This window comes from Hemiscyllium ocellatum, chromosome 29 (assembly GCF_020745735.1).
Source record: "Hemiscyllium ocellatum isolate sHemOce1 chromosome 29, sHemOce1.pat.X.cur, whole genome shotgun sequence".
Taxonomy (NCBI): Eukaryota; Metazoa; Chordata; class Chondrichthyes; order Orectolobiformes; family Hemiscylliidae; genus Hemiscyllium; species Hemiscyllium ocellatum.
In genome coordinates this window covers 55419732-55446842 of record NC_083429.1, presented here as the reverse complement: position 1 = coordinate 55446842, position 27111 = coordinate 55419732, and the positions used below count along the sequence as shown (strand labels likewise).

At 41.5% G+C, this 27111-nt stretch overlaps 1 protein-coding gene across 1 annotated transcript in view; it reads left to right on the top strand.

The window, feature by feature from the left end:
• The window catches only part of LOC132829676 (membrane frizzled-related protein-like), a 60424-nt gene that overhangs the window by 26874 nt on the left and 6439 nt on the right, over nt 1–27111 (top strand). The window contains exons 5-9 of the mRNA XM_060847024.1: nt 550–675; nt 3133–3209; nt 19364–19512; nt 20209–20339; nt 21620–21754. Of these exons, the coding sequence (XP_060703007.1) occupies nt 550–675; nt 3133–3209; nt 19364–19512; nt 20209–20339; nt 21620–21754 (618 nt within the window). The remainder of the gene's footprint in view (nt 1–549; nt 676–3132; nt 3210–19363; nt 19513–20208; nt 20340–21619; nt 21755–27111) is intronic.

The window sequence follows — 27111 nt, the reverse complement described above, 5'->3', positions numbered from 1 at the left end:
CCCCCATTGAATCCAGATTTTGTGATGGAAGAATTATTGGAATTTCTGCAGAGCTCCTTTTTCTTGTGAGATAGCAAGAAGGACCTCACCAAGATCAGAGTAAAAACTTTGCTTCACATCTTCACTAGAGTTGATGACCAAGGTGTAACCACTGACCCAGTGCCATATAGGTTCTAGTTGAATTGTAAGTGAAGCCACATCAATGTTTCATTCATATAGTTCTGGTAGAGCACCAGAGAGCCTGTTCGTGATAGAAAACCAATTCCATGGATATGGATTACTGTCAGTTTTCCTTTCTAGTCGAAGATGTCTGTCCTGTTTCTGAGAACTCCCCAGAATGGCAAGTCTCACTGAGATTGCTGCAGACCAGACAGGTAATCACAGGCCAGATGAGGTATCTAAACACAGATGTTTATCACAGGCAAGACAGGTTTTTACATTGTTAAGGTTTGTATGGTGTGTTACTGTCGGACATTGCTTGCCTTTCATGAGGAAGGGCTGGTTTGCCAACTGAGGATTGCTGTTGATGATAAGTCTTTCTTCTCTCAGAGAGCTGTGCCTGGGATGAGTTTCTGTGCGATGATGGCCGCTGTCTTTTCACCAGCTTTAACTGCAACAACTTTTATGATTGTTTGGACAAGACTGATGAGCTGAATTGTGCTGATCAACAACATGGTAGGTATCATCTTCATTCAGTGCACGGACTTTGGAAAGCTGACAAAATTCTGCACAGAGGAGCTATCCAAACATTGCAGTCAAACCCATCCCCAATCCCCAATCCCACTGTAAAACATTTGGCCTTCCCGCAGAAGAATGGAGTGTGATAAGACACATTACAAATGAGTGTTTATTCAAGAACATTAGGCCCATATTGTGTAACCATGGAGATGACAGGTTATTCACCATAAGGAAACTTAATGAGCAACTATGAAAAGTCAGCATTTATTGGTGCAAGAGTCACTCATTGTGTAACTGTACAGAGATATTGCTGATCCCATGCAGAACATCCCTTGGTACTGCACCTCCAAGGTGAATGTCACATTTTTGCTTTAGTACTGCACCAACTGGAGATGCTGCTTATGCCTTTCATCACCATTGGCCACATGCTTTTCTTACATGCTGGATGTTCACATGTGGAGATGGATGCTATATTGGGTGCAGCTTCACATGGGGAAGGTGTTATGAGGATGTGGGTGTACTGTACCTTGAAAAGAGTGAAAAGCTAGTAGACTTACCTGACAGCACCAAATGTTCTCAATAAGGTAGCAATGTAACTCTTGGTCAAAATCTAAATTAGCTGGTTGCCTGGAAACAACAAAATAGATTTGATTTAGGCCAATCAGTTTAAATTATACCCCCCCCCAAAACCAAACTCCAATCCAGTTTGAATTGAGTATATTGACAATCTGATGCTTTGGGGTATAAGACTAAGGAAAATTGAACAGTTGGGAGGAGAACTGTCTCACTACCAGCATGTAAAATGACTGCCTAAAAATAGCTCTCTTAAAGATGCCTTTATCGATCAGTAACCTGTGAAGCAGAATTCCTAAGAAGAAGAAAAGAAGATGTTAGGGGTAGATTCTTCACACAGCGGGTTGTGAGTTCATGGAATGCCCTGCCCGTATCAGTGGTGAACTCTCCTTCTTTATGGTCATTTAAGCGGGCATTGGATAGGCATTTGGAAGTTATTGGGCTAGTATAGGTTAGGTAGGATTCGGTCGGCGCAACATCGAGGGCCGAAGGGCCTGTACTGCGCTGTATCCTTCTATGTTCTATGTTCTATGTTCTAAGACACAGGAAGATCCAACTAGATGAACTTACAGCTGCCTGGTTTTGAGATAAGAAGTGTTGTTTTGTAAATCTTTGTCAGGGGTTTTATTATAGTATTATAGAAGGGAAGGTCAAAGATAGGTCAGAGAAGGAATTGTAAATAGTTGTTAGTTAATTACTCTGTTATACTTTAAGAAATAAAGTGGTTAATTTTTAGTTTAAATAGTTCTTGGCCTCTTGAATTTTTATAAATTACTGCAGAGGATATATCTATTCTGTGTTGCTGGTTTCAAATTAAGCAGGAGGGTTCACCCCGTGTCAGCCCCCAAACTGTTATGACGCAGGGTAAACCCTTCTGCTTAATTTAAAACCAGCGACACAGAATAGATTCATCCCGTGCAGTAATTTGTAAAAATTCAAGAGGCCAAGAACTACTTAAAGTAAAAATTAACCACTTTATTTCCTGAAGTATAACAGAGAATAATTAATTAACAACTATTTACAACTCCTTCCTCTGACTTATCTTTTACCTTCCCTTCTATAATACTAGTCCAATAAATCCCCCAATTAAGATTTACAAAACAACACTTCTTATCTCAAAATCAGGCAGCTGTAGGTTCTTCTAGTTGGATCTTCCTGTGTCTTCTTTTCTTCTTAGGGATTCTGCTTCACAGGTTACTGATCAATAAAGGTATTTTTAAGAGAGCTATTTTTCAAGCAGTCATTTTACATGTTGGTAGCTTGGCAGTTCTCCTCCCAACTGTTCAATTTTCCCTAATCTTATACTCCCAAAGCACTGTACTGTGTTATTTGCTTTTAAGATTGTCAATATGCTCAGTTCAAACTGAATTGGAGTCTGGTATTTTTCAGGGTATAATTTAAACTGATTGGCCTAATTCAAATCTATTTTGTCGTTTCCAGGCATCCAGCTAATTCAGCTTTTGACCAAGGGTTGCATTGCTACCTTATTGAGAACACTTGGTGCTGTCAGGTAGGTCTACCAGCTTTTCACTCTCTTAAAGGTACAGTACGCCCACATCTTCATAACAAACGCTATACAGGAAAGTCTCCCCGCAATTGTCAATCTCGTTTAGAAACTACAAGGTCATCTGTTGTGGCAAAATGGCAGTGGTAGACTTCTCCAGGATGGGAGAGTCCTGATCTTAAAACAGTTAGTGCAGAGTAGCTGAGGAACACAGACCACAATTGAAAGGCTGTGCTCATATAAAGGCACAATGCCACCATTGATTATTTAAAATTTCTTTAATATAAATTAAGTTTTTTTTGGTGCTAAATACCTGATGAAGGACTTGAATGCATCAATTGACAATTCATTACCAATGTCTCCATTGCTCTCTTTAGATTGTGGTGGGATTCTGACTGCTCTGGAAGGATCTCTGGCTACTCCGAAACACCCTGAGCTGTATCCACACAAGCAAGTACGTAACCCTGGCATTGCTTAAATCATCATTGATAGCATCCTATCCAGATAGGAATATTCCATCTCCATGATTTCCAAACTACCTCAACAACTTACCGGTCCCAGATTCTTCCAGTGACTTTTAATTCCAGACCAACGTCCTTCTATTCAATGCCCTCTGACCTTGATCTCCTTTGTGAATGATCTAATGGTGCCAAATGTTAAATAGCCACTCTACAGCTAAAAGAAAGAAAAATTTCCAACTCTGGGTGCTCTAATTAGCTACGGTTTCCAGCATAGTGTTTGTAACAGACATTCTGAAAGATAGCAAGGGCACCTTTCATAGCCTGAGGATGCCCCAAAAGCACTTTAGTCCCTATGACCCACATTGCTGAATTGTATTAATTGTCTTAACATAAAAAATATAATAACTAATTTACAGATAGCAAGATCCCACATACAGCACTAGAGTAATGACCAGATGATGAATTTTAAAATTTAAAGTGAGAAGTTAGTTATGGAAGGAACTCTTAGAAAGAACGGATAAGGTTGTACCAGTATATAATGTTAGTTAGACCACAGATGGAATACTGTATGCAGTTCTGGTCACCACATTACAGGAAGGATGGGATTACACTAGAGAGAGTGTATGAAGGAGGTTCACCAGGATGTTACCTGGGCTGGGGAGGTGTAACTATGAAGAAAAACCTGAGAGGCTGGGGTTGACTTTCCTTTGGGCAGAGAAGCCTGGCAGAGACCGAGCCATACGAAGTTCTGAGGGTCATAGATCGGGAGAAACCTTTCCCCTTAATAAAGGAGTTAATGACCGGGGGCACAGATTTAAGGTGAGGAGCAGGAAGTTTAGAGGGGATTTGAGGAAAATTCTTATCATTCAGAGGGTTGTGGATATCTGGAACTCACTGCTTGAAAGGGTGTTAGAGACAGGAGCCCTCAAGTTATGAAAGAATTATTTAGAGGAGCACTTGAAATGCCATATAGGTCAAGTGCTGGAAAATGGGATCAGAGTGTGTGGATGAATATGACATACCAAAGAGCCTAGTTACATGTTGTAAATACTCTATGATTCTTCAGTCTATGGAGTGGGACCTGGATCGATAACTTAAGGATTCAGAGTTAAAAATCACACAACACCAAGTTATAGTCCAACAGGTTTATTTGGAAGCACTAGCTTTCGGAGCGCCACTCCTACTACTAAGGGCTACGGGGAGAATGCGGGTAAGTGGAGTTGAAATGCCCATCAGCTATGATTGAATAGCAGAGTGGACTCGATGGGCCAAATGGCCTTACTTCCACTCCTTTGTCTTTTGGTCTTATGGTCCTTCATCAGGTGGTCATCAGGTGGATGCAGGAGAAGCGCTCCGAAAGCTAGTGCTTCTAAATAAACCGGTTGGACTATAACCTGGTGTTGTATGATTTTTAACTTTGTACTGCTCAGCCCCACACCAGCACCTCCAAATTATGAATTCAGAAATGAGAGTGCTACCCATTGAACCTTTACAGGTATCCATTAGCTCACACGTCATGTGACAGCAAACATTGCAATTTTGAATGTGACCAAGGTGAACATTTGATCCAGATGCCAAGGCCAATAGTAATATCACCCAGCAGACCCTGGATTGGGGGTAATATCTGATATTACTCAGCAGACCCTGGATTGGGGATAATATCTGATATTACCCAGCAGGCCCTGGATTGGGGGTAATATCTGATATTACCCAGCAGGCCATGGATTGGGGGTAGTATCTGATATTACCCAGCAGACCCTGGATTGGGGGTAATATCTGATATTACCCAGCAGACCCTGGATTGGGGGTAATATCTGATATTACCCAGCAGACCCTGGATTGGGGGTAGTATCTGATATTACCCAGCAGACCCTGGATTGGGGGTAATATCTGATATTACCCAGCAGGCCCTGGATTGGGGGTAGTATCTGATATTACCCAGCAGGCCCTGGATTGGGGGTAGTATCTGATATTACCCAGCAGGCCCTGGATTGGGGGTAGTATCTGATATTACCCAGCAGGCCCTGGATTGGGGGTAGTATCTGATATTACCCAGCAGGCCCTGGATTGGGGGTAATATCTGATATTACCCAGCAGGCCCTGGATTGGGGGGTAATATCTGATATTACCCAGCAGGCCCTGGATTGGGGGTAATATCTGATATTACCCAGCAGACCCTGGATTGGGGGTAATATCTGATATTACCCAGCAGGCCCTGGATTGGGGGGTAATATCTGATATTACCCAGCAGGCCCTGGATTGGGGGGTAATATCTGATATTACCCAGCAGGCCCTGGATTGGGGGGTAATATCTGATATTACCCAGCAGACCCTGGATTGGGGGTAATATCTGATATTACCCAGCAGACCCTGGATTGGGGACTGAATCTGGGTTCTTGTGGTCTGTATGTCTAAGTTACAAATTGCCTTGAACAACAGAGAATTAGGGGAGTAAGCAGGAGGTGTTATGCACAGACAAATACAATCATAAGAATGAAACATACAACTTGGATTATGCCACTAAGAGAAACTCCAAGTATTCATGTGCATTTGTTTGATAGCCTGTGTGTCTGTGGTCAGGATAGTGATTCTACTTTAAGTAAATTCTGGACTGTTAACAATGGCATATTTGTTCACTTTAATGTTGTGACTGTCGGTCTCCATGTTTCCGTACGTTCATGTATATTATTTGATTATCCAGAAATTTCCCACTTCAATTTTCATTCATTATTTTCAGAAAACACTGTCACCTCAAGGTATCAGTCTAAGAATACATAATGTCCTTTACTACTGGAACTTGGAATGACTAATGATTCTCCCATCACATCTTCATCTGACGTTCATACAGGGGCATTTTTCATTGGACATACTGGATGTCAGTGAGAAAGTAGAAATTTGAATTTCTCTCTTCACTATCCCAAAGATACTGAGATCATTTGTACTGTGCTGATCAAGATCAATCCTATAGTTATTTCAGCACAATGGATTACATTTTGGGAGTCTCTAATTTATAGAGTAAGAGAGCACAGAAACAGACCCTTTAGTCCAATTCATGTGTTTTTCTTACAATGCAAATTGAATGTTTTTAAAAATGGAAGTTTTTTTTTTAATAAGGAGCTTTTTTTTTGTTCCGAGAGTCCTACAAAACCATAAATACAAGGAATATAAATTACAACACCAGCAAATGTTATTCGATATACATATAACAATGACATAAAAAGAGGAAAAAACCCACAACAACACGCCTGAAACACAACTCTACTCATGTGCAACACCGACAAATCAGTAAAGGGAGTTAATGAAGAAATGAACAAGCAGAACAGCTCAGCACAACAAGATATTAGCTCCCGACCTCCAAGAACACTAAGTGCTGCACATAAAATATTTGGAATTCCTCCTTCAAGGACATCAAGTAAACTAAATCAGAATGCCATGGCTGTACGAAAGCCCGACTTAAAACGGCAGATAAATCTGCATCCAAGTAGTCCAGAAAGGGCTGCCATATCCTACAAAAATGTCCTGTATTCTGGTACACCAAGTTCGTGAGAAAGTCCACAGGGATATTTTCCCATAATAAGTCTATGCCAACACAACAGACCCATAGTGTGTGTGTGTTTGTGTGTGTGTGTGGCGTCAGAGACCCAACACGTTAAAATATTTTTCCCAGCACAGAAAGTGAGGATATTAAAGAGATTTTTTTTCCTATGCGATCCGAAGAGGGTATTTTGGGTAGGCCCAGGAGGAAAGAGATAGGGTCCATCCTAACCTCAGCCCTCAAGACCCTCTCTATAAGCCCTGCCACACAACTCCAATATATACAGAGCCTGTGGCAGGACCATAAAGAATGAGTGAGAGTACTGAGGTTTATCTTACACTTAAGAGAAAAGGAGGATGCTCCCACTTTAAACTTTGAGAGACATTCTGGCACCAAATGGACCCTATGCAAATCTTTAGCAGTATGGCATGGGTCCTATTACAAATCAAGATCTTCCTCGCATTCTCACAAATGTCATCCCATGTCTCCATAGAAATTTCAGCTCCTAACTCCCCTTCCCAAACCCCACAAAGCTGCTCAACGTCTTCTGAAGGATCACCCTCCCAGCATATGATAAAGTGTACTAATAGAGAGAGTATTTATAGCATAAAGCAGGAAAAAGCACAGCAGGTTGGGCAGCATCCGAGGAGCAGGAAAATTGATGTTTTAGGCAAAAGCCCGTCATTGGGCGGCACGGTGGGACAGTGGTTAGCACTGCTGCCTCACAGCACCTGTAGACCCGGGTTCAATTCCCGACTCAGGCGACTGACTGTGTGGAGTTTGCACGTTCTCCCCGTGTCTGCGTGGGTTTCCTCCGGGTGCTCCGGTTTCCTCCCACAGTCACAAAGATGTGCGGGTCAGGTGAATTGGCCAAGCTAAATTGCTCGTAGTGTTAGGTAAGGGGTAAATGTAGGGGTATGGGTGGGTTGCGCTTCGGCGGGTCGGTGTGGACTTGTTGGGCTGAAGGGCCTGTTTCCACACTGTAAATCTAATCTAATCTAATCAGGAATAGAGGCAGAGTGCCTGCAAGGTGGAGAGATAAATGGGGAGGGGGTGGGGCAGAGGAGAACGCCTCATCTTCCACCTCGGAACACTTCAACCCCAGGGCACCAATGTGGACTTCACCACTTTCCTCATTTCCTCTCCCCCCCACCTCCCCCAGTTCCAGCTCAGCACCCATCCTCATGACCTGTCCTACCTACCAATCTCCCTTCCCACCTATCCACTCCACCCTCCTCTCTGACCTATCACCTCCACCCCCACCCCCATTCACCTATTGTACTCTTTGCTACTTTCTCCCCACCCCCACCCTCCCCCCCCCCATTTATCTCTCCATCCTGGAGGCTCCCTACCTCTATTCCTGACGAAGGGCTTTTGCCTGAAATGTCAATTTGCCTGTTCCTCGGATGCTGCCTGACCTGCTGTGCTTTTCCAGCACCACTCTGATCTAAACTCTGGTTTCCAGCATCTGTAGTCCTCACTTTTGCCTTATAGCATAAAGCACCCTCTTTTCCAAAGTAGATCTCAGGAGTTGGTCAAGAGCGTGGTCCCTTTTGGAGTAAAATCCCTGACTTGAAAAAAAGAGGAAAAGGTCTTTGCTAACTAGACCATGTTTATGAATTAGTTGGTCAAAGGACCTCATTACCTCACCCAAACTGGAGATCCCCCTAGCTGCCTGGCACTTAGATCTTAAATCCAGGGCCGGTTGAAAATCCGGCATATCCACTACAGGGGTAAGAAATGGCATTTTGGACATATTACCCACCCTCTGCCGTATTATTCTCCATGCTTTAACATTATTAATAACAATCAGATTATGGCAATATTCCATGACCATCTACATTTTATCTAAAAATAAAAGGCTGATGAGGGGACATTTGCCTGAGAGGCCTCAATATCTAGCCACTTAATTGGTATCTTCTAATACCTAGGAAATCCACTCCCCCAATCTATTTTTTTTCATTTTAACATTATTTTCTGTCAGTAATGAAAGTAGCTTTTTTTTACATATACACAAGGTGTTATTTAAACAGCCAATTTTTTAGGCTTAGCATTTTTAAGGGCATATATGAAATACAGAGTGAGATGACTAGTAGATTTAGAAAGATTATGACACAGCAGGATCAGTTCGATAGAGGGGTGACCATGGGGAAAGGTAAGAAGGTGGTTCAAAAGTCTCTGGCGACTATTCTTCTGTCAAATAGATGTTCAGTTTTTGGAATTGTAGAAGGGGATTGTCTCGCCAAGGAAGGGGCAGTCAGTTATTGGACACTTGGAATGATTCTTATGTTCAACAGTGTTTGCCAAGATTTAATAGAATTATTATTATTGGGGACTCTCCTATCAGGGCATGGACAGGAGATTATATGGCAGTGAGGGTAAATTTAACATGGTTTGTTGCTTTCCTGGTGCTAGGATTAAGAACGTCTCTAAATGTTCAAACATATTGTTAAAAGTGAGATTGAGAAGCCAGACATTATTGTACACATTGGGAGGAATAACATTTTTTGGGAAAAAATGAAAGCAGTATAAAATGAATTTAAGAGGTTAGGTAGAAGATTAAAAAATAGAACCTTGAAAGTAGGAGTTCCTAGTTTCCTTCCAATGCCAGACTAAACAAAGGAAGCAACAAAAGTTTAAGGGAGATAAATCAATGGCTGAAGAACTGGTACATTGTTCAGGGATTCGAGTTTTTGGACAATTGGAAAGTCTTTTGGGATAGAAAAGACCTGTTCAAAAACGATGGGCCTAATCTAAACTGAAAAGGGACCAATATCTTAGCAGGAATATTTGCTCATTCTATTAAGGGAGACTTTATACTGATAGAGAAGGGAATGGAGGAATTCGAAGTCACAGTGTAAATGGAAGGTTTGATGGGGAAGGTTCTGAATGTGAGGAGACTGCGTCAATTAGAAAAGAAAGATGAGGAAGTCAGAGTATATAGTAACTCTGAAGCACTAAATTTCATGTATTTCAATGCAAGCAATCTGACAGGAAAGGCTGATGAATTCAGTGCATGTTTAAAAACATCGAAGTAGGACGTCATGCCTCTGCCAGAACCTTGCTGAGAGATGGACAAGACCGGGAGTTCAACATTCTGGGATTTAGATGCTATAGGAAGGATAGAAAAGGAGGCAAGAAAGGGGGCGGAGTGGCATTTTTGTATAAGGTGCGATAACTAGGGAAAATCTTTCTGAAAAATTGTCCTGTGAAAACATAATGGTAGAAGTTACAAATAAGAAAGGAAAGATCACTTTGATGGGATTGTGCTACAGGCTCCCTAACAGTAAGAGGGACATTGAGAAACAAACATCTAGGGAGGTTTCAGATATATGTAAGCATAATAAGGTTGTAATAATGGGGGATTTTAACTTTCCAAATATTGACTGGGGCTACCATAGTGTTAAAGGTTTGGATGATGAAGAATTTGTCAAATGTGATGAAGAAAATTTTCTAAGTCGATATATGGCTACTCACAGTAGAGAAGCAAAAGGTGGCCCTTTCTTGGGCAATAAGACAGGTGGCTGGAGTAAAAGTGGGGGAACACTTTAGGTCTAGCAATCATGATTCTATTCGTTTCAAAATGGTTCTGGAAAAGGATAAGCCTTTCATAAAAGTTAAAGTTGTTAATTGGAGTAAGGCAAATTGTAATGGTATGAGACAAGAACTTCCAAAAATTGATTGGAATGTTCACAGGTGAAAGGATGTCTGACAAGTGGGAGGCGTTCAATAGCGTGATGACGAGAGTTCAGCGGTAGTTTGTTCCTGTTAAAGTGAAGGGTAAAGTTAGTAAATTTAAGGAACAATGGACGCATAAAGATATTGAGCTTCCAGTCAAGAATAAAATGGAAGTTTATTTTAGATATAGACAACTTGGTTCAATTAATTAATACAAAGCATCTAGGGACATTCTTAAGAGAGAAATCATGAGGGCAAAGAGGGGACATGTTTGGCTTGGACTGGCTGGACCGAAGGCTGTGTTTCTATGCAGTATGACTCTATGACTCATCCATACCAACCATGTTTCCCAAGCTAAACTAGTCTGACTTGCCTGCATTTTGCCCGTATCCCTTCAAACCTTTCCTACTCGTACATCTATCCAACTGTCTTTTGAATGTTGTAACTGTTCCTGCATTTACCACTTCCTCTGGCAGTTCATTCCACATATAAACCCACCCTCTGTTTGAAAAAGTTGCCCCTCACGTCCTTTTTGAATCTTTCTCCTCTCACTTTAAAAATATGTCCCCGAGCTTTGAACTCACCTCAGCCTGAAGAAAAGACCTTTACTCTTCAACATATCTATGCTCCTCATGAATTTATAAACCTCTATACCCCTCAACCTCCTATGCTTCAGTTAAAAAAAAACCCAGCCTATTTAGCCTCTCTTTATAACTCAACCCTCCCGTCCCAACATCATCCTGTTAAATTTCTTTAGAACCTTCTCCAATTTAACAATATTCCTTCAATAAAAGTACTCCAAAAGTGACCTCACCAATGGGCTGTATCATCTCAAAATGATGTCCTAACTGCTATATTCAAAGGTCTGAGCAATGAAGGCAAGTGTGCTAAGCACCTCCTTAACCACCCTGAACCCACAAGTCTCTCACTGTTCAATAACACTACCCAAGGCCCTACCATTAACTGTTTAATTCCTGCCTTTGTTCATTTTACCAAAATGCAATACCTTGCATTTATCCAAATTAAACCTCTTCTGCCACTCCTCAGCGATTTGGCCGAATTGATCAAGATCCATTTGTAATCTTAGATAACCTTCTCCACCGTTGCCTATATCACCGATTTTGATGTCATCCACAACCTTACTAATCATGCTTCTTAAATTCTCAGCCAAATCATAGAACATAGAACATTACAGCACAGTACACGCTCTGTGGCCTTGATATTGCGCCGACCTATGGAACCAATCTGAAGCCCATCTATCCTACACGATTCCATTTTCAGCCATATTCTATCCAAAGACATTTAAATGCCCTTGGCATTTAAGTTGGCGAATTTACTACTGTTGCAGTCAGTGCGTTCCACACCCCTACTACTCTGAGTAAAGAAACTACCTCTGACATCTGTCCTATATCTATTGCCCCTCAATTTAAAGCTATGTTCCCTCGTGCTAGCCATCACCATCAGAGGAAAGAGGCTCTCCCTGTCCACCCTATCTAACTCTCTGATTATCTGGTATGTCTCAGTTAAGTCACCTCTCAACCTTCTTCTCTCTAAAGAAAACAGCCTCAGGTCCCTCAGCTTTTCCTTCCATACAAGGCAACATCCGAGTAAATCTCTTCTGAAGCCTTTCCAAAGCTCCCTCATTCTTCCTATAATGCAGCGACCAGAACTACACACAATACTCCAAGTACAGCCACACCAGAGTTTTGTACAGCTGCAGCATGATCTCGTGGCTCCGAAACTCAATCCCTTTATCAATAAAAGCTATATGCCTTCTTAACAACTCTATCAACCTGTGGCAACTTTCAGGGATCTATATGCATGGACACCAAGATCTCTCTGTTCATCTACACTACCAAAATCTTACCATTAATTTTTTTTTAAGTTTAGATTCCCTACAGTGTGGAAACAGGCCCTTCGGCCCAGCAAGTCCAAACCGACCCTCCAAAGAGTAACCCACCCAGTCCCATTTCCCTCTGACTAATGCACCTAACACTAAGAGCAATTTATCATGGCCAATTCACCTAACCTGCATATCTTTGGACTGTGTGAGGAAACCGGAGCACCCGGAGGAAACCCACGCAGACACAGGGAGAATGTGCAAACTCCACACAGACAGTCGCCTGAGGCTAGAATCGAACCTGGGACCCTGGTGCTATGCAGCAGCAGTGCTAACCACTGAGCCACCATGCCACACTGTTCAGTACCCTTTATTCCTGTTGCTCCTTCCAAAGTGAATCACCTAACACTTTTCTGCATTAAACTCCATTTGCCACCTCTCAGCCCAGCTCTGCAGCTTATCTATGTCCCTCTGTAACCTGCAACATTCTTCTGCACTGTCCACAACTTCACTGACCTTAGTGTCATCCTCAAATTTACTAACCCATTCTTCTACGCCCTCATCCAGGTCATTCATAAAAATGACAAACAGCAATGGCCCTAAAACAGATCCTCACGGTACACCACTAGTAACTGATGAGCATTTCCCATCAACCACCATCCCCTGTCTTCTTTCCGCTAGCCAATTTCTGATCCAAATCACTAAATCACCCTCAATCCCAAGCCTCCGTAGTAGGTGAATAGCCTACTGTTCACCTTCCCCAGCACCTGGGAGGCAACACACCAATTGTGAGTCTCTGTCAGTCCCACAGAGGAGGATGGGTGGGAGATACTATCTAAGTAGTGTTTCAGGTAATGCAACCACCCAAACATATAACCTCACTTCCCCAGCAGTCCGGTGTCCACTCCTGCTCAGCGTGCGCTCCGCCTATTCATGAGGTAAATTTTTAAAGCAGTCAGTTTCCTTGCTGACTGTCCCCTGGGCATTGCTCCTGCTCTTCCTGCTGATAAACAAAACATCGTTGACATAAATGACAAATAACAGTGGACCCAGCACCATCCCTGCAGAACACTGCTGGTCATCAGCCTCCAGTCCGAAAAACAACTCTCTACCTACTGTCCTAACTGTCGAGCCAATTTTGTATCCAATTGGCAAGGTCTCCCTGAGTCCCATGTGATTTAATTTTGCTATTCAGCCTACCATGTGGAACCTTGTCAAAGGTTTTACTGAATTCTATGTAGACAATGCCTTAACTACTCTGCCCTCATTAATCTTTTTGATGCACCCTGAAAAAAACTCAATCAAGTTTGTAAGACACAATTTCCCACACACAAAGCCATGCTGACTATCCCTAATCAGACCTTGCCTCTCCAAATGCATGTAAGTCCTACCTCTCAGAACTCCCTCCAACAACGTACCCACCTCTGATGTCAGACAACTTACCCACCTGATGTCAGACTCAGTGGTCTTTAGTTCCCAGGCTTCTCCTTACAGCCTTTCTTAACTAAAGGCACAGTGGTCTCAATTACACACACCCATCAATTACCGATATCCTTTGATGACCTTGTTAATCAATAATCTATCTACCTCTTCCTTGGAAATAATCAGTGATCTCAGTTGTTCTTTGGGGAAGACAGGGACAATGGCTCAGTAGGTTAGCACTGCTGCCTCACAGTGCCAGCAACCCAGCCTTGGGTGACTGTCTGTGTGGAGTTTGTATGTTCTCCCCATGTCTGCGTTGTATTCCATCCCACAGTCTAAAGTTGTGCAGGTTAGGATGGATTGGCCATTCTAATGTCCTGGGATGTCAGGCTAGGTGGATGAACCATTGGAAATGCAAGGTTATTGGGTGGGGAGGGGGGAAGATTTCTAGATCGGAGTGTTAGTATGAGCTAAATGGCCTTCTTCCACATTAGGAGTTCTATGAAGAGTGTTCCAAAGACTCATGATCCTCAAACAGAAAAAAAACCCCTCCTCATCGCAGTCTTTAATGTGCAAACTATTCCAGAAAGTACTTTTTATTCTTTTGATCACTGTAAAGGCCAGCATTTGTTGCCCAGTCCAAATTAGACTTGATATGGTGGCAGTGAGCCAGTCAGTCAGTATGGTGTGTGTAGACCAGTAGCGGTGTTTGCAAGTGAGTTCCAGGATTTTCATCCCATGTCAGTGAAGAAACCATGACACGGTTCCAGGTTAGAGTAGTGTGCACAGCTCGGAGTCAAACTTGCAGATGGTGATGTGAACATGAAAACTTTTTAAAAAGTTGGTATCTGTTGTTATGGTGCCCACTTGATCCATCTGAGATGCTTTTGGTAGACTCACTGTCATCAATCCTTCCTCTTGGTATTAGTCTAAATTACTGCTACCAAGTTGGGAAATTTGCACACACAGTCTTTCAGAGGACAGGCTCAGTCTTGTTGAACAAGGTAGGTTTATTACATAATACTTCATAGCTTGTAGTTATATGTTTCCTAATGAGGTCTGAGGTTGGAAACAAGTGTATGTACTATTATAAAGATGCTTTATATTTAATGCAGCTTGTGGGGCTTAGGTTTTGAAGAAAAGGAGTTTATTTCAAGTTGTGTGGACGCACCTGGAGTGGCTTATTTCAAAGTGTTACTTGAAAGTTCACATCAGACAATTTTTCGACCAAGCTTCCTAAAAATCACAGAACTAGTGATAATTGCTTGTTCTACTCTTGCCGCTGCTGGGGCTGTTTTGACTAGCATTGTTTGGAGAAGTTCCTTATCCTCCTCTACCAACATCCAGCCCCATCTCGCCCACCCCATCTCACTCACCCGCAAACCAGTTCAGATGGAGGAAAGTCAAGGAGGCATCTGCTTATCTTTGTTGGTCAGGCAAATAATATATAACATATTGGCAAGTTACATCGTAGCTGTATAGCTCAGCAAAATTTTGAATGTCATATACAGTTCTGACAGTCACATTAGCAGAAGGGTGTGGAAGCATTGGAGAGGGCACAGAAAAGGTATACTGGGATGTTGCCTAGTTTGGAGGGTATTAACTTTGACAAATAATGAATAGGTGAGGAATAGAGGGTTACAGACACCGCTGAGGCAATGGTTTTCTCTAGTTTAGTAAGGCGTCATGTGTTGGTACAGGCTTCATGGGTCAAAGGACCTGTTCACGTGCTGTAGTGTTCTTTCTTCATTGTTACATTCAGCAGAAATTACTTATTCTTCTCAAAAAATCATTAAAACAATCTGTCAAGGTTGTATTTTGTTAAGAAGCTGTATCTGCAAGGCTTCAGGTTAATGACTTGACCAGCAGAACATCACAGCAACTGGAATATTCTCCATTTTATCCTCTTACATTGTAGAATCCATTTCCAAAGTTTTTTTTTAAAAGAAAATTTCTGTAGCAAAATCTGTTCTTTTTTTCTCCTCTTTTCTTAAAGACTTTGTCTGGGAGATATTTATAAAGATAAACATAAATACATCCTCCTGAGCATCCCAATATTAATCAAGTATTACATCTTTATTGAATAAGTTTTGTATTGATAATAAATCCATAATTTTGGATATTAAGAAACCTGGTTGATAGATCTTTGTCATTAAAACCTATTTTTAGATATGGTATCTAATTGATCATCTTAATAACTGGAAAAAGCTTTTTAAAATTTATGTGCGGTAACCAATGAAGTTGTGGGACTAGAATGGTCTCCTCCAGCCTTAATTCTAACAACACGTATTCCTGTTTTGCTACATGGAACAATTCAAACCAAACTGGTACCAAATTGGTTACCCACCCTCTCAGGAATAGTGCTGATGGATAGAGCTTATCTGTGATGGGAGTTCATCTTTTCATGTTCCGATTGTCTTATAGAACAGAAAGAGCAGCAGGAGAAAGCCAGTCAGCCAATCAAACCTGCTCCACCATTCAATTAGGCCATGAGAGATTTTCTTCCACACTACTTTTGTGTAGTGCCCCTGATTCCACCATGCTGTGGTGAATAAATTCTTCCTCATCTCAGCCCTAGATTCCTCACTATGAGTCTTTATCCCAGATTCTAGAGTCCTGAGCCAAGAGGAGCCTACTGCCGGTACCACCCCGTCAATGCCTGGAAGAAGTTTGTATGTTTGAATGAGATCATTTCTAATGTTGCTAAATTCCAGACAATAAAGGTCCAGTCTATTTACATTTTCATCAAAATACGTCTCTCTGCACCAGGAATTAGTTTGGTCGATCTTCAATTCATTCCTTCTATGGCAAGTCTGTCTTTCTGTAGATAACAAGAGCAAATTTCAAACAATACTCCAGATCTCACCAAGGCTTTACATAATTGCAATAAGACGTTTTTACTCCCAGACTCAAAATTCCCTCTAATAAACATCAGCATATAATTTTCTTTCTTAGTTGCTTGCTTTATCTGCATCTTGACCTGCAATAAAAAAATAGAATAAATGTTTTGTCCCCATGTGGTAGGCAGTGACTAGTGGGGTGCTGCAAGGATCAGTGCTTGATTCCCAGTTTTATGTAACATATATCAATGATTTGATAAGAGTTCTAAATGTAATATGTCTAAGTTTGCAGACAACACAAAGCTGGGCAGGAGGACAGACATTGAGGAGGATGCAGAGATGTTTCAATATAATTTGCACAAGTTGAATGAGTGGGCAAATGCATTACAGTTTAAGTAATGTGTATAAATGTGAAGTTATCCACTTTGATAGTAAAACCTGGAAGGCAGGTTGTTATCTGAATGGCAACAGATTGGGAAACGGGGAGGTTCAGTGAGACTTGGGTGCCTTTCAACACCAACTGTGGAAAGGGAGAAGGTGCAGCAGGTGGTAAAAAGGCACACCATTGGCCTCTATGGTGAGAGGATTCGAATACAGGGGCAGGGATGTCTTGCTGCAGTTGTATGGGGCCTTGGTAAGACCGTACTTGGAGTACTGTGAGCAGTTTTGGTCTCCTTATTTGAGGATGTTCTGGCAATGGAGGGAGAGCAACAAAGGTTTACCAGAATGATTCCTGGTATGGCAGGACTGACTTATGAAGACAGGCATGATCCATTACAACCATAAAACTTACCCTTGGTTCCTACTGATTTCAGTCTTGCCAGAACACCTTGATGTCATACTCTGTCAATGCTCTCTTGATGTCAAGGATAATAACTCTCAAATGTTGTCTTGAATCCAGCTATTTTGTCCATTATTAGACCAATGCTATAAAATGTCAGGGCTAGGTAGCCCTGGTGGAACCTAAACGGAAAATTAGTGAACAGGTTATTGCTGTTTCAGTGTTCACTTTCGAGGGGAGCTTCTATCATTTTATCAATCTGCTCGGGTTGGGATTGGCTGGGTTGTATTTGTAGAGGGTATACCTGGGCAATTTTCCACATTGTCAAGTAGATTCTGGTGTTGGAGTTGTACTGAAACAGTTTGGTTAGGTAAATGGCTAGTTCTGTAACACAAGTCTTCAGTACTATAGCTGAATATTGTTGGGGCTCACAGTCTTTTGTATCATGTAGTTTATCTAGGCTGGCACTTTAGTGCTGAAGCGTTGTGTTTTGAATTAAGTATTTAGCTAAGGCCCTGTTGGTCTTATAGAATCATAGAGATGTATAGCACGGGAAAAGACCCTTCTGTCCATCTTGTCCATGCCAACCAGATATCCTACATTAATCTAGTCCCATTTGCCAGCACTTGGCCCATATCCCTCCAAACCCTTCCTATTCATATACCCATCAATTTGCCTTTTAAATGCTGTAATTGTACCAGCCTCCACCACTTCCTCTGGCAGCTCATCCCATGCACTCACCATCCTCTGCATGAAAAAGTTGCCCCTTAGGTCCCTTTTATATCTTTCCCCTCTCACCCTAAACCTATGCCCTCTAGTTCTGGACTCCACGATCCCAGGAAAAAAGACCTTGTCTATTTATCGTATACATGCCCCTCATGATTTTATAAACTTCTATGAGGTCACCCCTCAGCCTCCGACGCTCCAGGGAAAAGAGCCCCAGCCTGTTCAGCCTCTCCCTATAGCTCAAATTCTCCAACCCTGGCAACATCCTTGTAAATCTTTTCTGAACCTTTCAAGTTTCACAACATCTTTCCGATAGGAAGGAGACCAGAATTGCACACAATATTCCAACAGTGGCCTAACCAATGTCCTGTACAGCCGCAACATGGCTTCCCAACTCCTGTACTCAATACTCTGACCAATAAAGGAAAGCATACCAAACACCACCTTCGCTATCTTATCTACCCGTGACTCTACGTTCAAGGAGCTATGAACCTGCACTCCAAGGTCTCTTTATTCAGCAACACTCCTGAGGACCTTACCATTAAGTGTATCAGTCCTTCCCTGATTTGCCTTTTCAAAATGCAGCACCTCGCATTTATCTAAATTAAACTCCATCTGCCACTCCTCAGCCCTTTGGCCCATCTGATCAAGATCCCATTGTACTCTGAGGTAACCTTCTTTGCTGTGCACTACCCCTCCAATTTTGGTGTCATCTGCAAACTTACTAACTATACCTCCAATGTTCATATCTAAATCATTTATATGAATGAAAAAAAGCAATGGACCCAGCATTGATCTTCTCAGCTGCATGTGAAAGATCTCAATGGAACTATTTGAAAAAAAAGAAATGTTCTGTTGATGTCTTGATGAAAATTTTTCCCTTAGGTAACATAACCACAACATTTTCATTGTTTATTCTGCCGTTTTGAGAAATTTGCTGTGCTCAAGCTGCTCCAGTTTTTCTTACATTACATCACCCTGAAACTACTTTGAGACACTTTGCTTTGACCTGAAGGTTGTGGGAAGTGCTATATAAATGCAAGCTTTTCTTTCTGGACACCTTCCAGATCAGTCTGCATCTATGATCCATTCACAGCACTTGTAACCAATGTTGGTTTGATTCACCCTGGGACATGGGTGTTTGTGGCTGGCCAGGATTTATTACCCGTCTCTGCGTGCTGTCAGGTTTTCTCTTTCTCCAGCTGTCGATTTACATCTTACCTCATGGAAGTAATTAAAATTGTTTCAGTGAAGAATTCTAATTGTTGATGGTATAATTTTACAGACAATGTACTGGTCGATAGTTTTTGTGTTCTGTTGTGTAGGTGTGTGTGTGGCACATATCAGTTCCTCAGGATCATGTCATTCAGTTGCTATTCCACAACTTCAGCCTGGAGCCTGCAGCTGACTGTCGCTATGACTTTGTGGAGGTACATGACCAGGTGAACAGCAGTCCCAGCCGTCTCATGGGCAGGTAATGTGTATAAAATATCCACAGGGCACAGTATAATATCACAGACCAACGGAGTAAGACTTTTCCTTCTGGACCCCGATTTAAACTACCTGACCCAGAGAGTCTCATCATTAGTGTGCCGTTACATCTCCCTCCTTAAAATTGTGGTGATCTAAGTCTCTGAGCCCTATCCTGTAATGTAACCCTTTCTTCCTTCACTCACATAATTGCAATCCTACACTGACTTCAGGCTAAGCAGCAACTTGATATGAACATTTTCATCCTTGTTTCCAAATCCACTGTTGGTCTCACCACTCACTCTCTCTATCATCTCATCCAAGATTCCTGCTTCTGGCTTCTTGACCAATTTTAGTCGTTCTACCATTGGTGGCCATTCTTTGAGTGCGTCAGCTCAAAGCTCTGTAACTCTCTCTTTCACTCTCTTTCCTTTTTAAGACACTTCTTAAATCCTACCTCAGTGAACAATCATTTGGTCATCTGTCTGGTGTTATATTTTGTTTACTGACTCTCCCTGAAACATTATCGATTGTTCATTACGTTTAAAATGCTGCTTTGATGAAAACTGTTGTTCAACTCATGTAACGTCTCAAAGCCTTCTGACTGTGAGGTTTCAAGGAGTTGGAAGGCAGTTTGAGAGAAGGTGGGCTCAAAGAGGCGTGAAAAGCACAAAGTTTAGACACTTCTTTCCTTTTAAAGATACTGTGGGCATTCACTCCCTCCAGTTCTGACATCAGCCCGACACGAGATGCTGGTTCTTTTTGTGGCTGATGCGGAAGAATCAGAGGCGGGATTCTTTGCCACCTACCAATCAATAAACAGGAGTGAGGGTAAGAAACACTTCAGACTTTTGCCTGATCTCTCAAGCCTCACAGAACTGTTTATCAATTCAAGTTGATGATTATGCTTTGGTTTCTTTCTGTGCTATATAACACCCTTAAGGAAGGAATGAGTGGTTGAGCTCTCCTTGGGATCGTCTATGTTTCAGGTATAACTGAATAAATGAATTAAAGGGTTTGCTCTCTCCCTTGCTCACCCATCATATCAAATGGGCTAATCCTCTAGATTGCTCACCTAGTACATTAATCACAGTTTCAACAAATTTTTAAAAGGGAAATTATTAACATCTTCAATATGTGAGACACTGTCATACATTGGTTCATGAGGATAAAGTTATGAACCTTCTTGGATCTGGGACAATGTGAGTTACTCTTACAGAGACACTAATGGGCCAGACTTAATGTTGTACATTCCCCAGTGTACAGACTTAATGATGGCCTCCTGTGCTGTAATTATTCTATGACTCACAGATTACATGTAAAATACATGTACAATTGAAGATCAGTAAAGAAGTTTGATAGGGACCACAGGCTTAAACTCTACCCTCTCCCATTTCACAGCATTACTTCTAAATGGAAAATGTGAATAAAACGTTCTATTTGGAATTTGAACACGACGCTGTGCTACATCGTTATTTCTATAATATCCTGTTTCAGGTTTAAATTTTTGACTTTTTGTTTTTTAAGTAATTCATTTTCTATCTTTAATCTCCTACATCATAAAAAATTATTTAAAAAGGGAAGAAATATTTCTATCATATAGCAGTTTTCATTGCCTTCATGAATCCTATACTATTTCTCATCCAAAGTATTTTTGAAGTGTAGATCCTTTGGCTGAAACAGATAACAAGTTGTTGTGAACAATGGACCACAGTGACTCTTGCTTTAATTTTTACAAAAATCAGAAAGGTACTGTACTGCAACTGGACACCTGTGACACATAAGCAACGAATCGAGGATATACCTGATGGCTTCTGGGTGTCAACTTGGTGATACAACTCCAATGTTCATGGATTCAGTGGATAAAATATTCAAAATGAAAATTCAATTTCCCTTTTCTGATGAACCCTTATCCCCTGATAGGCTTCGTGACGTGCTGTTACTCAGATCTGTTCACACTCCAATATTTTCCCTCCCTTTCAAGTTTTCTGTTCTATTTGTGACATTGGGAAAAGAAATAACACTGCATGCTGAGCTTTTAAAAGTTTACAAAACTCAGATATTGTTAGATCATTCACCCTAATGATTCTTTCCTGTTTTTTCTCTCACAGCAACATGCAGCCCTCATGAATTCAGATGTATAGATGGACAGTGTGAAGCAATGCAGTGGGTGTGTGATGGCTGGAATGACTGCTCAGATGGGAGCGATGAGATGAACTGCAGTGATGTTACCCATCTCCCTTATGGTATGAGACGGTGATTCGGGCTTAATGAAACTATGTTACACAGCTGCCTACAGGAACCTAGAAACTGCTGGAGGCAAAAACTCTGCAATCCACTGATTTGATCATCAACCATCTTGTTAGAGTATAGAATGATGATGATCTGGTGGCTAATCACAGAATTGTTACGTGTGGAAAAAGACCACTTAGCTCATTGTGTCTGCAATGACATCTTGAATGAGCATCATGACTTCATGCTATCAGCCCACTCTTTCCCTTGAACCTTGCACATTATTTCTGTTAAATAATCTGCTAATGCTGTCTTGAATGCCTTAACCCCCCTTATCCTGGAAATGAATTCTGGGCACAAACCATTTGGTTGCAAAACTCCAGCAAAGCTCAACACAAGCTGGAGGATCAAAGCCTCACCTTCTGCCTCGGTTCCTTAGCACCTTCAGGACTCAGCATCAAGTTTCACAATGTTTGAACATGAATACCCCTTCCTTGTCCAATTACCTGCCCTCACAATCCTGCGTCCTGTTATGAAACATGTTGCTTTTAGCACAGCCAAAAACATTTTCAACAACACGTAGTCCCTATTATCATCTTCTAGCTTCTCTCCTTCTCTTCGCCTTGTATCAACAATCCCTTTATTTGTTTGCTCTTTCCTTTCTCTTTAAGGGTTCCCTCTCCATCTATCCTCTCACTCCTGTTCTCCCCCACTCCACCACAAGCTGAAACACTGTATTTTTGTTGCTGCTTCTAGTTCTGAAGAATGGTCACAGGATTGGAAATGTTAATTTTCTTTCTCTCTCCACAGATGCTGCCAGACCTAATGAATTTCTCCAGCAATTTCTGTTTTTCTTTGACCTAGAAAACTCCACAACAAACCTCTCTCTCCAGTTTGAAATGTATCCTGTGACCATTCCTTTCTGTTTCCTATCTCGCAGTTAATTTTGCATCCATGTTGCAGCCGTCCCCTTTATTCCATGAGATGTAACTCTTGTCCACAAAGCTGTTGTTTGACACTGTGTCAATGCTTTTTGGAAGTCCTTGTCAAACATCTCTGTTCCCCCCAACTGGTTCACCAAACATGATCTTCCCTGAAGGAATCTATGCTGGTTCTTCCTAATTCACTGATATTTGTTCATATGGTGATTAGTTCTTCACCAAATTATTCTTTCTGAATGATTCCCCATGACAGAAGTTAAAGTGAATGGTCAGTAATTGCTGCCCTTTTCCTTTTCAGTTTGTTTTGAACAACAACGTAATGCTTGCAATTTTCCTGCCCTCTGGCGCCACTACTGTGTCCAGGAAAGATTTAAAGATTATGGCCATTTTATCTGCAATTATCCACTCTCAGGATGTTTGGTTCTGCTGCCTTACCAACATTTCAGTACTAGCAACTAATTTGATACCTCTTTCTTCTCAATTTAAATGCTTCTTGTAACTAAGTTTTCTCCTTTGTCACTACGGGCTGAGTTTGATGCAAAATATCAGCCTAATATCTCAGCCGTGCCCCTTATTCTGTGTGTAAATCTCATTTTTTTTGTCCCCATTCAGTCCTACTCCTCCCTTAACCAATCTTTGCTATTTACTTGTATATATAAGACTTTAAAATTTCTCGTTATGTCATTCCTCTTTCCTTCTTTTAGTTGTTTTTTCCATTTCCTTTCTGAACGTTTTGTATTCAGCTTGATTTTCAACGATATTTTCTATCCAATAACTGGCAGAAGCAGGCATTTTCTTTCTTATCTTAATTTCTATCTCCTTTCTCAACTCGGGAGCTCTGATTAATTTGTTCTACCTTTCCCTTTTGAGGGAATGTTCCTTGACGTAGTTGTGCCATTTTTTTTTGAAGTAGCCCATTATTCAGATAAAAATCACACAACACCAGGTTATAGTCCAACAGGTTTAATTGGAAGCACACTAACTTTTGGAGCGTCGCTCCTTCATCAGGTGGTACCAGTCTGAAAGCTAGTGTGCTTCCAATTAAACCTGTTGGACTATAACCTGGTGTTGTGTGATTTTTACCTGAATAATGGGCTACTTCAAAAAAAAATGTGACAACTACATCAAGGAACATTCCCTCAAAAGGGAAAGGTAGAACAAACTAATCTGTTGGACTATAACCTGGTGTTGTGTGAGTTTTAACTTTGTACACCCCAGTCCAACACCGGCATCTCCAAATCATGACTATTATTCAGGTAGAGTTTTTTCCATTAATGTTTGTCTTCAGTCTATCCAGTTCAGCTTTGTTCTTGCTCCACTGGAGTTGGCTCAATCCTGGTTAATTAATTGATTATCCATTACCCTTTCTCACCATCTCCCTAAACCATATGATGTAATGCTCACAGTTCCCTAAATGTCCCTCAACTGTCATTTGATCTACTTGGCCATCATGTACCCAAGACCCAGATCTAGCAGTTGTTGGACTCCTTACTTGTTGGAGTAGATGCATAATGCTTCAGAAAATTCTCTCGAAAGCAATTCAAGAAGATTGGATTATCGCAACCAAAATCGCAGTCTACATTTGCATAATTAAATTCCCCATTATAACTACTCTATGATGCTTGCACCTCTATAACTTCCCTCTCACTTGTTTGTATTCTATAGACTACACTGAGCAATGTAATTGCATATTTCTTAATTCTTAACTTTATCCAAAATAATTCTCTGAACCCTCTGAAACATTCTCTTCCTCTAGCACTGCAATACTCTCCATAACCAATAGTACCACCCCTCCTGCATTTCTTCTTTTTCTGTCTTTCATGAACACCCTGCAACCAGAAATATTTCCTTCAGTCAGGTCGCTGTTATGACCATAATGTTATAATCACTTGGCAACCAGCACCTGTAACTCAATGAAACCATAAGAAGTAGAAGTGGAAGTAAAGCCACTCAGCCCATCGACCATTCAATCATGGCTGATGGGCATTTCAGCCACTTACCCATACTCTCTCCGTATCCTTTAACTCCTTGTGAGAATAAGAATTTATCAATCTCTGCCTTGAAGACATTTAGCGTCCCAGCCTCCACTGCGCTCCGTGGCAATGAATTCCACAGGCCCACCACTCTCTGTCTCCTCATTTCCATTTTAAATTGACCCCCTCTAATTTTAAGGCAGTCCCCATGGGTCCGAGTCTCCCTGCCTGATAGAAACAAATTCCCAGTATCCACATTTTCTAAGCCATGCATTATCTTGTACAACCCTATTAACTCACCAACCCTATTTACAATATTCCATGCTGTATAACCCTGATTTGAAAAGTTTCAATTTCTTCTTTACAATAACTTCATTTATTATTCTCTGGTCTAGTTGTATCTATTTCTTCCTGTATTTATGTAAACCCTGCGACTACTCTATTATTCTCTGATAGTACTTACAACCCAGCTGGATTAGTTTAAACCCTGTCCAGCAGAGCTGACAAAACATGTGCAAGGACATCCTGGCTATGTTCAACCACAAAGTGTCCAGCTTGGACAGGTGCCAACCTGCCCAAGCCAGTCCCAGCACTCCAGGAAATTGAAGCTCTTCCTCCTACACCAGCTACACACTCAGCTGTCTTATCCTCCTATTATTTCTATACACTTTTGTGCTATCTCTGGAGATTACTCCTACTGAGTTCCTGCTTACAAATTTTCTACCTAGCTCTCTGAATGGTATTTGTAGGGCCATATTTCCTTCCTACTGCTATCATTGATAACACTGTGGACCACAACATCTGGTGGAAATCCTCCCCGGAAGAATTTCCTGCAGTTGCTCTGTGATATCCTTGATCCTGACACCAAGGAGCTACCATCCTGGAGTCACATCTCCAGCTACAGAAATGCCTGTCTCTTCCCATAACTAATGAATCCCCTAGCAATATGATTCTTCCACCTTTCCTCCTTCCCACTTTGACAGCTGGCCCACCCATGGGGCTGCTGCAATCCCTGAGGAATCATTACCTTCACAAGTATCCAGGATGGAAAACCAATTCTTAGGTGAGGTTTTGCAAACTCCTGCTCTACCTGCCTGGTTTTCCTGGACTATTAGCATTCAACAGTCCCTTTCTGCCCTGCAGGCCCCTAACTTGTGCTGTGATCACTTCCCTGAACATGCTAACAATGTAACTCAGCCTTGGGCATGTCCCCCAGTCACTCCCAACTACCACTCGGATTCTGAAACCCAGAGCTTCAGCTTTCTCATCCCCCAAATGCTACAGAATGGCCATTGCACATGTCTAAGCTGCTCTGTATGTAACTGAAACATACTTTTCTACTATTAACAATAAACTGAAGATGAGTTTAATGAGTTTCCAATTCTCTTCTGATGTCGCTTTGATTTTTTTTTGAACCCTGCCCTTTTGTGCAGCTTTTTAACTCCTGGTTACTGGAGGCTGATAAATATAAAAGAAAAAGAAAACCAAACGCCCCCTCCATTATTCACCAAGCTGACAGTGATTCCATCCTGTCTTACTGCGCACTAAACCACTCTTATTTCTACTCATAGCAAACAATTTCTATCAGGAAGTCTACAGCAGAGTGAGACATGAACTGACAAACACTCTCAGTGCTGTGATCCATCCATCCAAATTCACCTATTTCGCCCAAGCCACATGCTATGTCTCAAATTATTCCGATATCGAATTCTAAAATATTATTTTTTGAAATAAATTCTATCCAATCTGCATCTCGATGAATCCATATTATTTCCTTTTAATGTCTCCCTAGGGAACCTGTAGCCCCAGATTGACTACTTGGTAACAGTATCTTTGATACTTATTGATGTATTTTATTAGATAAATATGTGAAGAGTTAGGTGGTCTATGTTCTAAACAGAGGTAGAGTGAGACTACTGACAAGCCTGAAAGGAAAGGAGTGAAAGACATCCATTCCCTCAGGTCAAATAAAGCTCAAACCTAGGGCTTAAAGTTGAAAATCTCACAGGATCTTCCAGGGAGTGGTGTCTGGTAGTATTTAGACAATAGACAATAGGTGCAGGAATAGGCCATTCAGCCCTTCGAGTCTGCACCGCCATTCAATATGATCATGGCTGATCATTCCTAATTAGTATCCTCTTCCTGCCTTATCTCCATAACCCTTGATTCCACTATCTTTGAGAGCTCTATCCAACTCTTTCTTAAATGAATCCAGAGACTGGGCCTCCACTGCCCTCTGGGGCAGAGCATTCCACACAGCCACCACTCTCTGGGTGAAGAAGTTTCTCCTCAGCTCTGTCTTAAATGGTCTACCCCGTATTTTTAAGCTGTGTCCTCTGGTTCAGCACTCACCCATCAGCGGAAACATGTTTCCTGCTGCCAGAGTGTCCAATCCTTTCATAAACTTACACGTCTCAATCAGATCCCCTCTCAGTCTTCTAAACTCAAATGTAGCTT